The sequence below is a fragment of the Capra hircus genome, chromosome 2 (genome assembly GCF_001704415.2).
Source record: "Capra hircus breed San Clemente chromosome 2, ASM170441v1, whole genome shotgun sequence".
NCBI lineage: Eukaryota > Metazoa > Chordata > Mammalia > Artiodactyla > Bovidae > Capra > Capra hircus.
The window spans coordinates 16,569,159-16,583,332 of NC_030809.1; the positions used below are offsets into that span (position 1 = coordinate 16,569,159).

Consider the following 14,174-nt stretch of genomic DNA (forward strand, 5'->3'; position numbering starts at 1 on the left):
CATGAGAAACGCTGGACTGGAAGAAACACAAGCTGGAATCAAGATTGCCGGGAGAAATATCAATAACCTCAGATATGCAGATGACACCACCCTTATGACAGAAAGTGAAGAGGAACTAAAAACCCTCTTGATGAAAGTGAAAGAGGAGAGTGAAAAAGTCGGCTTAAAGCTCAACATTCAGAAAACGAAGATCGTGGCATCTGGTCCCATCACTTCATGGGAAATAGATGGGGAAACAGTGGAAACAGTGTCAGACTTTATTTTTTGGGGTTTCACAATCACTGCAGATGGTGATTGCAGCCATGAAATTAAAAGCTGCTTACTCCTTGGAAGAAAAGTTATGACCAACCTAGATAGCGTATTTAAAAGCAGAGACATTACTTTGCCAACAAAGGTCCGTCTAGTCAAGGCTATGGTTTTTCCTGTGGCCATGTATGGATGTGAGAGTTGGACTGTGAAGAAAGCTGAGCGCCGAAGAATTGATGCTTTTGAACTGTGGTGTTGGAGAAGACTCTTGAGAGTCCCTTGGACTGCAAGGAGATCCAACCAGTCTATTCTAAAGGAGATCAGCCCTGGGATTTCTTTGGAAGGAAGGATGCTAAAGCTGAAACTCCAATATTTTGGCCACCTCATGTGAAGAGTTGACTCACTGGAAAAGACTCTGATGCTGGGAGGGATTGGGGGCAGGAGGAGAAGGGGATGACAGAGGATGAGATGGCTGGATGGCATCACCGACTTGATGGACGTGAGTGTGAGTGAACCCTGGGAGTTGGTGATGGACAGGGAGGTCTGGGGTGCTTCAATTCATGGGGTCACAAAGAGTTGGACACGACTGAGCGACTAAACTGAAGAGACACCCTCCTGGAGAAGGCAATGTCAACCTGCTCCAGTACTCTTGCCTGGAAAATTCCATGGATGAAGAGCCTGGCAGGCTGCAGTCCATGGGGTCAGGAAAGACTGGAGCATGGCTGAGTGGCTGAGCGTGCAAGCGCATGCACACTGGTGACACCCAACCTGAAGAATCATTAACCAATCAACAAAGCAGGGATTTGTTGGTGAATTATTGGCCCAGGTAAGCAGAAAAGGTCAAGGTATTGCTGGAGACATCTGCAAGTGGACTCTGCTGAGGGATCATGCCTCTGTCTCCTCCTCAGTGGCATCTCCTTCTCTGCTCCTGCAGAAGGGGACTCAGCCTGGGGAGCCAGCACTTCAGCTTTGCTGTCCAGAGGGAGAGGGGCCTTGGGGCCTGACCCCTGAGGCTCCAGCCCACCGCCTGCCCTGCATGACTTCAGAGGGCAGCGGCAAGGTGGAGAGTGGGATTTCCCTTTGGACCATGTGGCTGCTGGTAGGGAAGGAGATGCCACCCTACTTGGAGGAAGTCTGCTCAGGCATCCCATGCGCTGTGCTGCGCTTAGTTGCTCAGTCCTGTCCAACTCTCTAGGACCCCATGGACTGTAGCCAGCCAGGCTCCTCTGTCCCTGGTATTCTCCAGGCAAGGATACTGGAGTGGGTTGCCATGCCTTCCTCCAGGGGATCTTCCCGACCTAGGGAATCAAACCCAGGTCTCCTGTATTGCAGGCAAATTCTTTACCATCTGAGCCACCAGGGAAGCCCAAGTGTACTGGAGTGGGTAATCCATCCCTCCTCCAGTGGATCTTCCTGACCCAGAAATTGAACTGGGGTCTCCTGCATTGCAGGTGGATTCTTTACCAGCTGAGCTATCATGGTAGTATCCCCATTTCTAATCATCAAGGAATCCCAGGCACAGGTGGGACGGCCCTCAGATGTTACGGCAGAGTGTCACAACGTCCGTGTCTGGATGTTGGGTGACGCTGCCCTACCCCCCAGCTTTGGTGGTACCTCTGCAGCCTGTGGGTCAAGGCTCTCCTTCGCTGGCTGCCCCCTGCCCCTTTCTTAGTGCTAAATCCTCCTTTAAGTCATTGCAATGGAAGCGCAACTACCTCCATTCTTCCCCTCTCTTTGTAGTCACCGGGACAACGGTCCAGTTGCCAAGGTGCAGGAGCTCAGGCTGCTCAGGGGAGGGTCTGGCCTGGCCCAGCCTGGATCCCTTTCTGATGATCGGGGGACTTGTTCTCTTTGGTGTTCCAAGGTGGTCCAGTGAGAGCCAGGTTCCCACCTCCCTCCCTATTTCCATGAGCACCCCCTCAGGGTCCCTGAAACCTCAGAAATCCTTCCTTCGGCCTGAATTTTGTGTTTTTTCCACTTTTCCCTCCTCCCTCCACTCCACGCCCTCTAGTTCAGTTCAGTTCAGTCACTCAGTCGTGTCCGACTCTTTGCGACCCCATGGACTGCAGCACACCAGGCCTCCCTGTCCATCACCAACTCCTGGAGTTTACTCAAACTCATGTCCATTCAGTCAGTGATGCCATCCAACCATCTCATGCTCTGTTGTCTCCTTCTCCTCCCGTCTTCAATCTTTCCCAGCATCAGGGTCTTTTCCATGCCCTCAGTGGAGGGCAAGTCCTGGTCACCGACTCCCTGCCTGGCAGCCTATGCCCAACACTCTCCCAGCCTTTGGGCCCCTCTGCCCAGGGGTCTTGTCTGTGGGACTTTGGGCTCAGAAACTGGGTCCCCCCAGAAGACGGTCCAGCTGGGAGGCTCACACGAGGCTATAAATCGATCCTCAAGCCCCGGGGCCGGGGGCTCCCAGGAGGCTCCAAGCCCCTAGTCACGCTGCTTCCCCGGTGGGGCCCTGGAAGGCTGGCCTTCGTCCCGGGACTCGTGTCTCCCCAGCTCATGTCCTGGCCACTTTTGCTCCTGCTCTTCTTGTCTTTCGCTCAGACAATTTAACCAGGCTCTATGCTTGTCTTCTCCCAGTGCAACCAGTCTCCAGGACACCCAGACTCTGCCCCTCTGGACTTACAAGTCACTGAGTCCCTCTGCCTGGCTTCTCTCTTGAAGATGCTGTTGCCTGAGGTCAACCTGGCCTGAGTGCTGCTGGTGTGAGCAGGGCATCCACACTTATCTGCTGGGCGTTGAAGAACCAGATCACAAAGTCCTAGGAGTGTAGCTAGGCAAGCCCTCCTGGCTCCTTGGGAGGGTGGCCCGCCACGATGACGGGTGGACAGGAGCGGTGTCACACCCTTGAGCACACACGGTGCGTGTGTTTCTAGGTGGCACAGAGATTGCTGAAGGGCAAGCAGCAGCAGTGTGCCAAGAGGGAGGTGTCCAAGGACACCCGGGGTCACTGGACATCACCCTCAGTTGGCACATGACTCACACGGAAGGCTCCGGCAGGGCAAAGGCCTGGTTGTGAAGTGATGTAACCATCACCTGTCCCCTTCACTTGCCATCTTTAGGGTGTGCCATGCCAGAGGACACACACTGCCTTGCTCCTTCCACCTTGTCCCTGATCCACCCAACCTTCTGCTTCAGGCTGCTCTGGGGGTGGGGAGGGCGGGGTGCCCAGGTTTGAGAAGTGAAAGTGAAAGTGTGAGTCGCTCAGTCACGTCCAACTCTTTTGTGACCCCATGGATTATAGCCTGCCAGGCTCCAATCTCCATGGAATTTTCCAGGCAAGAATACTGGAGTGGGTAGCCATTTCCTTCTCCAGGGCATCTTCCCAGCCCACGACTGAACCCTGGTCTTCTGCACTGCAGGCAGACCCTTCACCATCTGTGCTGTGAGGGAAGCCCTCTCTCCCCCCATACGGATGTTAATACAACACGGTGTAAGAACCCTCCAGGATGCAGACAATGGTAAATTGTAAAACTAGGAAGGGATGAGATTTGAGCATTTATTACTTTTATTTTTAACAGAAATTATTTCATTTTTTTTCTCCCAGCAATCTTGATTCCAGCTTATGCTTCATCCAGGACGGCATTTCCCATGATGTACTCTGGATAGAAGTTAAATAAACAGGGTGACAATATACAGCCTTGATGTACTTCTTTCCCAACTTGGAACCAATCTGTTGTTGCATGTCCAGTTCTAACTTGCTTCTTGACCTGTATACAGATTTCTCAGGAGGTAGTCAGATGGTCTGGTATTCCCATCTCTTTAAGAATTTTCCACAGTTTGCTGTGATCCACACAGTCAAAGGCTTTGGTGTAGTCAATAAAGCAGGAGTAGATGTTTTTTTGGAACTCTCTTGCTTTTTGTATGATCCAATGGATGTTGGCAATTTGATCTCTGGTTCCTCTGACTTTTCTAAATCCAGCTTGACCATCTGGAAGTTCTCAGCTCACATACTGTTGAAGCCTAGCTTGGAGAATTTTGAGCATTACTTTGCTAGTGTGTGAGATGAGTGCAATTGTGCAGTAGTTTGAATACTCTTTGGCATTGCCTTTCTCTGGGAAAGAAACTGTGGACACTGCTGAGTTTTCCAAATTTGCTGGCATACCGAGTGCAGCACTTTCACAGCATCATTTTCCAGGATTTGAAATAGCTCAACTGGAATTCCAATAGCTTTGTTCATAGTGATAGTTCTTAAGGCTCACTTGACTTCGCATTCCAGGATGTCTGGCTCTAGGTGAGTGATCCCGCCATTGTGGTTATCTAGGTCATGAAGATCTTTTTTGTACAGTTCTCTGTATTCTTGCCACCTCTTCTTAATATCTTCTGCTTCTGTTAGGTCCATACCATTTCTGTCCTTTATTGTGCCCATCTTTGCATGAAACGTTCCCTTGGTATCTCTAATTTTCTTGAAGAGATCTCTAGTCTTTCCTATTCTAATGTTCTCCTCTGTATCTTTTCACTGATCACTGAGGAAGGCTTTCTTATCTCTCCTTGCTATTGTTTGGAATTCTGCATTCAGATGGTTCTATCTTTCCTTTTCTCCTTTGCCTTTAGCTTCTCTTCTTTTTACAGGTATTTGTAAGGCCTCCTCAGACAATCATTTTGCCTTTTTGCATTTCTTTTCCTTGGGGATGGTCTTGATCACTGCCTCCTGTACAACGCCAGGAATCTCTGTCCTGAGTTCTTCAGGCACTCTATCAGATCTAATCCCTTGAATCTATTTGTCACTTCTGTATAATCATAAGGGATTTGATTCCAGCTGGAATCAAGATTGCTGGGAGAAATATCAGTAACCTCGACATGCGGATAACACCATCCTTATGGCAGAAAGCAAAGAGGAACTAAAAAGCCTCTTGATGAAAGTGAAAGAGGAGAGTGAAAAAACTGGCTTAAAACTCAACAATCAAAAAACGAAGGTCATGGCATCAGGTCCCATCACTTCATAGCAAGTAGATGGGAAAACAATAGAAACAGTGACAGACTTTATTTTCTTGGGCTCCAAAATCATTGCAGATGGTGACCACAGCCATGAAATTAAAAGACATTTGCTCCTTGGAAGAAAAGCTGTGACCAACCTAGACAACATATTAAAAACATAGATATTACTTTGCCTACAAAGGTCTGTCTAGTCAAAGCTATGGATTTTCCAGTAGTCATGTATGGATGTGAGCATTGGACTATAAAGAAAGCTGAGCACCAAAGAATTGATGCTTTTGAACTGTGGTGTTGGAGAAGACTCTTGAGAATCCCTTGGACTTCAAGGAGATCAAACCAGTGAATCCTAATGGAAATCAGTCCTGAATATTCATTGACAGGACTGATGCTGAAGCTGAAGCTCCATTTGGCCACCTTATGCGAAGAACTGACTCACTGGAAAATCCCCTGATGCTGGGAAAGATTGAAGGCAGGAGGAGAAGGGGACGACAGAGGATGAGATGGTTGAATGGCATCACCGACTCAATGGACATGAGTTTGAGTAAGCTCTGGGAGATGGTGCTGAACCGGGAAGCCTGGTGTGCTCCAGTCCATGAGGTTGCAAAGAGTCGGACATGACTGAGTGACTGAATTGAACTGGCTGACTTAATTTTTTAAAATGATTTTTTTGATGTGGACCATTTTTAAAGTCTTTATTGACTTTGTTGCAATACTGCTTCTGTTTTGTTTTTTGCCCTTGAGGCATGTGGGATCTTAGCTTCTTGACCAGGGATCAAGCCTGCACCTCCTGCATTGGAAGATGAAGTCTTGACCACTGGACTGTCAGGGAAATCCCTAATTTTAAGTTTGTAAAAGTTGAGCTTTGGAAATGGCTGTCTTCAACACCAGCTCAGGGAACTCCTGAAAATGTAGCGAGCAGGTGTGAGCTGGCTCCAGAATACCACTGCCTCCCATCGAGGTGGACCTGGCTCAGGGCCTGGTGGACATACTGCTCCCAGCAACTTAAGTCCACTGCTCAGTGGCCTTGGCTCCAGTTGCCCCTCTGAGAGGTCATGCCATGGCCTTGTCCTTCTCCAGCCAACACCTGACCTCAACGCCCCTAGCATCCAACTGGTCACCTCAGTTCTTCCCGGGCCAGGCTGACCTCTGGCCCAGGACTGCTCTCTGGAAGGTATCCTCAGGCAGCCCCACCCTCCTCCGGCTCTGACCATGGTGACCACCCACCATGCACTGCTTTCCTCCGCCGGTTCTAGAGCACGTGTTCCCAGGGCGCCTCCTCCCCGGAGACTGTCTCCTGCAGCAGGCCCTCTTCCTTCTCTCACCCCTGGTTCTGCCCCAGGTTTCTTATTTCTCCAGTCCTCTCCTCTGAGATTCTATCCACTCCCAGGCTTCAACGGACACCTTAATTTATGACTCTGGGTAGGTGTCTCTAGACCTGACTTTCTCCAAATTCCACAGCCTCCTGTAAATCTGCCCATGGCTTCAATCTGGCACTGATGCCTGCCCTGAACCCTGGCTATCCGCAGAGTCCGGGGATTCTTCCTAGAAGATGGATGGCAACTCGCTGGCCAGTGGAACTTTGTCTCCTGCTTCAAGTTTAACCGAGCTTCTCTAGGATGTTGCGGCGGCATGTGCTCTGTGTGAGTAAGGGAGGCTGCAGGGTCCTTGAACTGATCCCAGCCTCCTCACCAGTGCATGGCCCAGTGCAGCCTGCAGCTTGGAACTAAGAGTATGTTTCCAATAGGGCTTCCCCAAGGGCCTTGTGACACAGTCTTCCCTGCCTCTTGGGACCCTCCACTCCCAAGAGAGCCGTGTGCCTCCCCCGGACTGTCTGCATTGCACTTTCCCTTCACCAGGGTTCAAGTTAACCGATGCTAATTTAACATAATCACAACCCCCCACAACCCAATGCAGAACAGTCCCCCAGGATGTTGAACTGAATTAAAATGGAGAGGTTATGCCCCGGTGGAAAATTCATGCGGGAAGATTCGATTCTGAGATGTGTAAGTTCTGAACACCCTCTCTGGGGCAGACTGTTGCAGTCCTATCAGGTTTGTCTTTGTTTCCTTTTAGTCCCTCTGCAGAGACTAGGCCTTGGCTGTGAGACCTGCATTGGCCAACAGGAGAGCAGCAAATGTGATGCAGGTAGAAACCTGAACAGCATGCGGGCTTGATCTCTCTCATTGCAGATGTCTTGAGAACATCAGGTGGACGGGCCTGAGCTAATTTGCCAGAGGGTGAACCCAGGATCCAGCCCACAGCCAACTGCCAGACCTGAGTGAGGCCCTCGACTGCCCTCTGATCACAGATGTGCACCTAGGTCCAGCGGAGCCTGAGAGAGCTGTCCATCTGATCCCAGCCCCATCACTGATCCACATAACTGCGACACTCACAAATTTTTAAAATATTTATTTATTTGGCTGCGCCAGGTCTTAGATCTTCGTTGTGGCATGCAAGATCTTTAGCTGCCACATGTGGACTTAGTTGCCACATGTGGGATCTAGTTCCTTGACCAAGGGTTGAACCTGAGCATTGAGAGCTCGGAGTCTTAGCCACTGCACCACCAGTGCATCGCTTTAGTCACGTCTGACTCTGCAACATTATGGACCACCAGGCTCCTCTGTCCATGTGATTCTCCAGAGACAAATACTGGAGTGGGTTGCCATGCCCTCCTCCAGGGGAGCTTCCCTACCCAGGAACTGAACCTGCATTTCTTATGTCTCCTGCATTGGCAGGTGGGGTCTTTACCATTCGTGCCACCTGGGAAGCCCAGGGAAGTCCCATAAATTGTTGTTTTAAGCCATGAAGTTTTGGGGTAGCTTTTTCGTGCAAAGGTGGACTGCATTGCCCCTTTAGTCTCTGGCGAGCTGAAGATGGTCAGACAGGCGGGTCCGGTGCCTCGACCACAGGGCTATGCCACGAGCACCCTGGGAAGCCCTAGAGGATTCCCCCCACCCCAGATCCTGGGTGAGGCCAGTGCTGCTTCACCTTGCACACGAAATGGAAGGGGTGCCCTGAGACTCAATAACTTTTTCATGCAGTTCAGCAAACTATGGCTCATGGGCTGGCTGCCTATTTTTGTAAATAAAGCTTTATTGGAATAGGTGCTGGATCAAGGTTCTGCAAGCAGGGTAGGGTCACAGAAGCACAGGCTCAGATCCTGTTCATATTTAAAGTTTGAGACTTTGTCATGGATTTTTTGTGTTAATCTTATTTATTTGTGTTTTTTTTTTAAGCTCCTTTGATTTGGGCCAAGTCCTTTCCAACGTACTCAGTGAGCCCTTTTATCTGACTGGATCTCAAATCTCTACCTGATTATTACATTCTCACCAAGGGTCATCATTTAGGCTGTTGCTGGATGGTTACATCCTTTTGTGAATGAAGATCAAGTCCTACTCAGGAGAAATCAGAGGGGCAGGTAACCAGAGAGCTGGGGTCAGCTTCCAGGAAAAGAAGGGCTCTTCCTAAAGGTCCCCATTTCTTAAAAGTTCCACAGACTCCTCTCCGTGGCCTCCCTGGGTAGGTGTCATGGGCAAAGCCTAGGAGCTGTAGGATTTGGTCTCCAGATGACCTGTGAAAACATTTCAGTTTATTGTGTATTTGATTCTCACCCCTCCCCCACCTTAGACTGCAGTTGTATCCGGCTCCCCATTAGGCCCACCCATAGCTGGAATATTTATGCTAGTTGGTATTTTCTAAAGTCTCTTTTGCACCATCAGCTCTGGGATGCAGAAGTGTGTGTCTGCAAGAGGGCTCTCCCAGAGGCCATATTTACTCCCCAGAGAACCATCCAGACAGCACCTGGTGACCTCAGTGTAGTCTGTCCACATTTTTTTTACCCGCAGTGGCCAGACATCTCCAAATCAGACTCGAGCTCATCTGTGGGCCTGAGCGAGAAACAGAAGTCACCCTGGCTTCGGGCAGACTGTGGGCGGTAACGGACAAGTCACCCACTCCCTCTGGATTCTGGAGACGGGGCTGCTGTCTCATCATGGCAGGGCCAGGCTGTGTCAGTCGGTGGCATGTGAGGAATCCGAAGGGAGTGGATTTGCTGGGAGAAAGGGAGAGATCTTCCCATGATGCTCCTCTGCTGTTCATCTGCAAACAGTCTCTGCCTTTTCAGGGTTTCTCCAGGAGCGCTTCCATTTCAGGGACCCAGTCTCCGCTTCTCCTGCTGGTGCATTATCCACAACACCGAGAGAAGCATTTGTGTTTTCTCTTTATCCCTCCAGAGGTCAAGCCAGGAGTTTGGAAGGGCTGGAGGGCAGTGTCCTGCCCAGCCTTCTTCCCCCCAGAACAGAGAAAAACTCACATATTTCCAGAGGATCAAGATGGGCTAGTCACGTGACCACAGAGTTCTACTGTGCCCACCCTGGCACCACTGCCAAGAACTTGTGAAATTAACCCAGGGCCCGGCTCATGATGCGTCTACGGTCATCACAGGGCTAACCTGGCCTCTCACCTGCTCCAGTGTTCTTCTGCTTGCCTCTTCTGCCTGCTCTCCTCAGGAGTTGGAAGGATACTGAAAAACGCTACGTTGTCCTTTATTTACATCCAGTGGGACCACCAAGATGACTCCCAATGGGCCTGGCCAGGGCAGACGGACTGCCTGGGGGACAGCACACACACACACACACAAACTCACACAGAGACACATTCACAAGTGCCATCTCAATACTCATCATTTCATTTTAGTATTTCTGTTTTAGGTGAGGTCAGACTCTGCTACAGGCTTGGGTAACAGTGCTGACTCTGCAGGTGAACGTTCTTTCTCTGTCCCAGTGCTGTGGAATACGGAGTTGCAAAACACACCCTGGAGGACACTTTAGACAGTGGAGTATAGTTTATTACGCCAGCATGTCCAAGGGGGAATAGGTTCCCAACAAGGACCCTGATGTCTCTGAGAGGCCAGGTTTTATACCCCCCACTACGTGACGGGTTATGTGTTAGCAACCTCTCTGTTGTATATGATTGAGTTTTACAACAAGTAGATGCTAGGAGAACAAACAATTAAGGTTAAAGGAGGGGGGACAATGATTATACTTCAAGGGGGGATGTCTCCAAGGTTAATCTAACAGGGGCAGCCTGACTTCAACTACAATCTCTGTTTGCCATCTGTAGGGAGGGAAGTCTCCAGGAGACCTGGTTTTCACTAGCGACCGTTTCCTCACTCCTGGGCAGGGTTCAGGCCCAGCTCACATCCTGTCTTTAAGATGGGTGACAGGCTTCAAGATGGAGTCTCTCCTGCTTTCCTCACATGGGTCCCAACACAAAGATGTGGCCCTGATGTCCCCCTTGGCAAGGAGGGAGCAAAGGGCCTCCCCTAGTGGGGACTAGTCACCCTGCTGAGGGCACAGTTTGTGCTTGTGGTCTTAATGGACGGAGGGAGGGAAATGGCTTTAAACTGGTCAATGCTCTGAGCCCTTAGAACACGTGTGCAGAAGCACAGGGCTGCTTTGGAACAGCTGTATTCCAGCCACAGAGGGGGACACCCCATATTCTTACCAGGTTTTAAGAGGAAGAAAATACCAAGTCTGCCGCTCAGGCAGCCGATTTGAGAAGGACTTTCCTTTATTCTAACCCCCTTCTGTTTCCTCATACTTGGTCTGGGTGAAGAGGACCGGTTTCCTCCAAGGTCGATGGCCTGCCTCTGGCTGAGGCTGGCTCCCCGAGATGGACGAGCTCCCGGCTTTGGCTTTGCTGTGCCCCGCTGCCCCCAGCCCCAAGCTGGGTGCCGGCAGGGAGGGTGGGCAGGAAGGGCAGTGGCAGGACCCTAGGGCAGGGGCTACGGTGGACCTGCTCCCAGACGCCTGGAGGGCTGTCCTCCTCAGCTCCTCAAGTCACCTGGTGGCGTGATGACAACCGTCTCGTCACTTCTGTCATCTGCAGCTGCCAGCTGGCCGAGAGCAGGAAGCGGGCTGGTCACTGGGCAAAGGGATGGTGACCTCGGGGAAGAACCCATCCTCACTTTCTGGAAGACGGGCTGCCTGGAGAAGAAAAGCCAGGCAAGCTGCCAGAGCCAGGGAGGGCTTGGGCACAGAGACCCCCTCTGTCCCTGCACAAGCCCTCCTTTCAACGGGCGCTGTGCAAACCGAATGCAGAGCGCCTTCCTCCTGGGTCACCTGCTCTGCGGCCAGGGGGGCCTGACTCACTGGGGTGGCCACGCACTTTCCTGACAGGAAGCTCGGTGTGGGAACTCGGTGAGCCTCGCTGCCAGCAGCTCCTGTGTTTGTGGAGGCCGAGGGGGTGGGTATGTGCTGCTCCCCACCCTGTGCAGCCAGCCAGCCGGGCAGCCTGCCTGCTCCTGGGCGCTGCTACTGTGGTTACTTCAGTGGGGGCGTCCAGCCTGGCGGCCGGGCAGGGCCCCGGGGAAGCCGGCCTGGCTCGCTCCTGGCTGCTCTCTCCCTGTACTTGCTGGCGTTTCCTCTGGGCTCGTGTGCAGAAGCACTGTGGTGGGGAGATGGGGCCGGGGCTCCACTGTGAGTTTCTCAGCAGAGAGGTGGTGAGAGCAGAGGGAGGCCTGCCCACCCACCACGGGCTGCCCAGACTCGGCCCATGGACCACGGTCCCAGCCCAGTGCTCCCTAGTTGGCCAGAGCGCCCAGGGCCCTGTCAGGAAGGAGGGGGCGGCCAGGTCACAGGACTCACACATCCTGAGTGTGACTGATTTTCTGCCGCTTGACGTCCTTTTGTTCGGTTTTGCCTGCCCTTATTTTTAGTAAAGCCCTATTAGAAAGTTCCAGGCTTGGGTTGGGGAGTGGAAGGGGCGGGGGTGTCAACTGGCTGACTGGGAGGCGACAGCGAAGTGGTCTTTATCAGGAGTAAAAGAGTGGGAGGGTGGCCCCAGGGACACAGCGGGTTCCCCAGGGCCCACCCCACCCTCAGGCCCTTGGGGGAGGCCTCTCCACCCAGCCTGTGAGGAAGTACCTGCTTCTTTTTCCCACCAGACGGTCGATTCTGGTTTCAGGCTGACCCATAAGCCCCCAGGCAGGGGGATCTTATCCCCGAGTGACTGTCTGGAAGGGTCTCACTCCGCCAGCTTGTGCGTGAGCCGCTGAAGTGATACCGTCCATGGAATTCTCCAGGCCAGAATACTGGAGTGGGTAGCCTTTCCCTTCTCCAGGGGAATCTTCCCAACCAGGGATCAAACCCAAGTCTCCTGCATTGTAGGTGGATTCTTTACCAGCTGAGCCACCAGGGAAGTCCATGACCCGCTGAGGCCAAGGGCAATTTCTTAAACAGAAAGATGAGTGAAGAACTGGTCCCTGGGGCAGAGGAAGCGGGCAGCTAGAGCCCTGGTCTTGTGGGGAGGGGAGGTGGGCCTTTCCCCTTGGTCTGGTGGGCGCGGAAGGAGCACGAATCAGAAGGGGAAGCCCAGTGCCCTCCCGTGCAGGGTGACTTACTCTGCAGACTCCTTGTGGAAGGCGTCGTGGAGCTGGGCCGGCCGGCCTGCTGGGGGCCACACGAGGAGAACTGAGGGCCCAGAGCCGACGCCTTGACCTTGGGTGGGTTCATCTCCAGCAGCTCCGGGGTGCGGGGGGCCCGGGGCTTGCAGGCAAAGCTTGATGTGAATCCCCTAGAACAAAACATCCAACCTAAAGTCACAGGAGGAAGAAGGAAGGACTCCCCTTTCTGGCTGTAAGAGATGCCAGGCAGGCACCATCTTGGGCACCGGGGGGTGGGGTGGGGTAGAGCAGGGCACCTGGTAGCATAAATCCCTGCCCGTGGAGCTCACACTTTGGGGGAGGAGGGAGATGATGAGAGAGGAGATGAAGCAAGGGAGCAGAATAGGGAACCTGAGAGTATTACAGTGTTGGATCCAGTGGCCAGGAAAGGTGTGTCTGGCTCCAGTTAGTTCCGTGTCCCAGTCCCTGGAACACTACATGACAACAGGAAATCAAGGCTGCAGGTGTGGGGTTATCCTAGATTACTGGGATATCTGTTATCACAAGCATCCTTAAGATGGGGAGAGGCAGAGGAAGAAAGAGAAATAGGCTCGGCTGTGGGAAAAAAGACACAGATGTAATGCCACTGGCTTTGAGGATGGAGGAAGGGGCCACAGGGCTTTTCAGGTGGTGCTAGTGGTCAAGAACCCGCCTGCCAATACAGGAGCTGTAAAAGACACTGGTTTGATCCCTGGTTTGGGAAGATCCCCTGGAGGAGGGCATGGCAACCCACTCCGTTATTCTTGCCTGGAGAGTCCCATTAGACAAAGGAGCCTGGTGGTCTGCAGTCCATAGGGTCACAGAGTCAGACACAACTGAAGCGACTTCGCATACGCCCGCAGGAAGGGGCCACAAGCCCAGGAGGGCAGGAGGCTTCTTCAAGCCAGAAGGAAGAGAAAAGAGATTCTTCCCTAGACTTCCAGGGTGTAACCTGTCCTGTGGACATCTTGATTCCAGCCCATGAAGACCCATGTGAGACTTCTAACCTACAGAACTGGAAAATAATAAATTCGTGCTTATTTAGTGACTAAATTTGCACAATTGGAAGTTTATTACAGCATCAATTGGAAGCTGACTTTAGATGGGGTGACCAGGGAAGGCCACAGTGAGAAGATGACATTGAGCCCCCAAACAACCCTGCGAAGCAGGCATTACTACCTTACTTTTCAGATGTCAAAACTGAGGCTTCAAGTTGGTCAAGTTTCCCAAATTTATACACATAACAAGCAGGCAGTGAACCTGGTGGGATCTTATAGACAGCCATTCTCCAGACGCCCTCAGGACCCCAGCCCAGTGGGTGGCTTCACAGAGACAAGAGGCCACGTCTTAGAGCCTGTTCCCTCCTTCCTACCAGCGCCCGCAGCCACTGCAGCTGGGGCTGGAGACGTGATTCCCCACCCAGCCCTTAGCTCCCTGGCTGTCACTGAGGTATAAACATGCTCAACTTTTATTCCCATCTCGACTTCTGTTGCTATTGTTCTGTCGCTCAGTCGTGTCGGACTCTGTGACCCCATGGATGGTAGCACACCAGGCTCCT

At 52.1% G+C, this 14,174-nt stretch overlaps 1 protein-coding gene across 4 annotated transcripts in view; it reads right to left on the minus strand.

Moving 5' to 3' along the window:
- ARMC9 (armadillo repeat containing 9) overlaps window positions 10,018–14,174 on the minus strand; it is a 182,821-nt gene continuing 178,664 nt past the window's right edge. For 2 of the 4 annotated variants that reach the window (XM_018058243.1, XM_005676668.3), the window contains exons 24-25: window positions 12,596–12,768; window positions 10,018–11,180 (exon numbers count right to left, since the gene is read on the minus strand). In XM_018058243.1, the coding sequence (XP_017913732.1) occupies window positions 11,158–11,180; window positions 12,596–12,768 (196 nt within the window). In that variant the 3' untranslated portion in view covers window positions 10,018–11,157. Of the gene's footprint in view, window positions 11,181–12,595; window positions 12,769–14,174 lie in introns of those variants that run through there. The other 2 variants (XM_018058256.1, XM_018058269.1) reach the window with 2 other exon arrangements.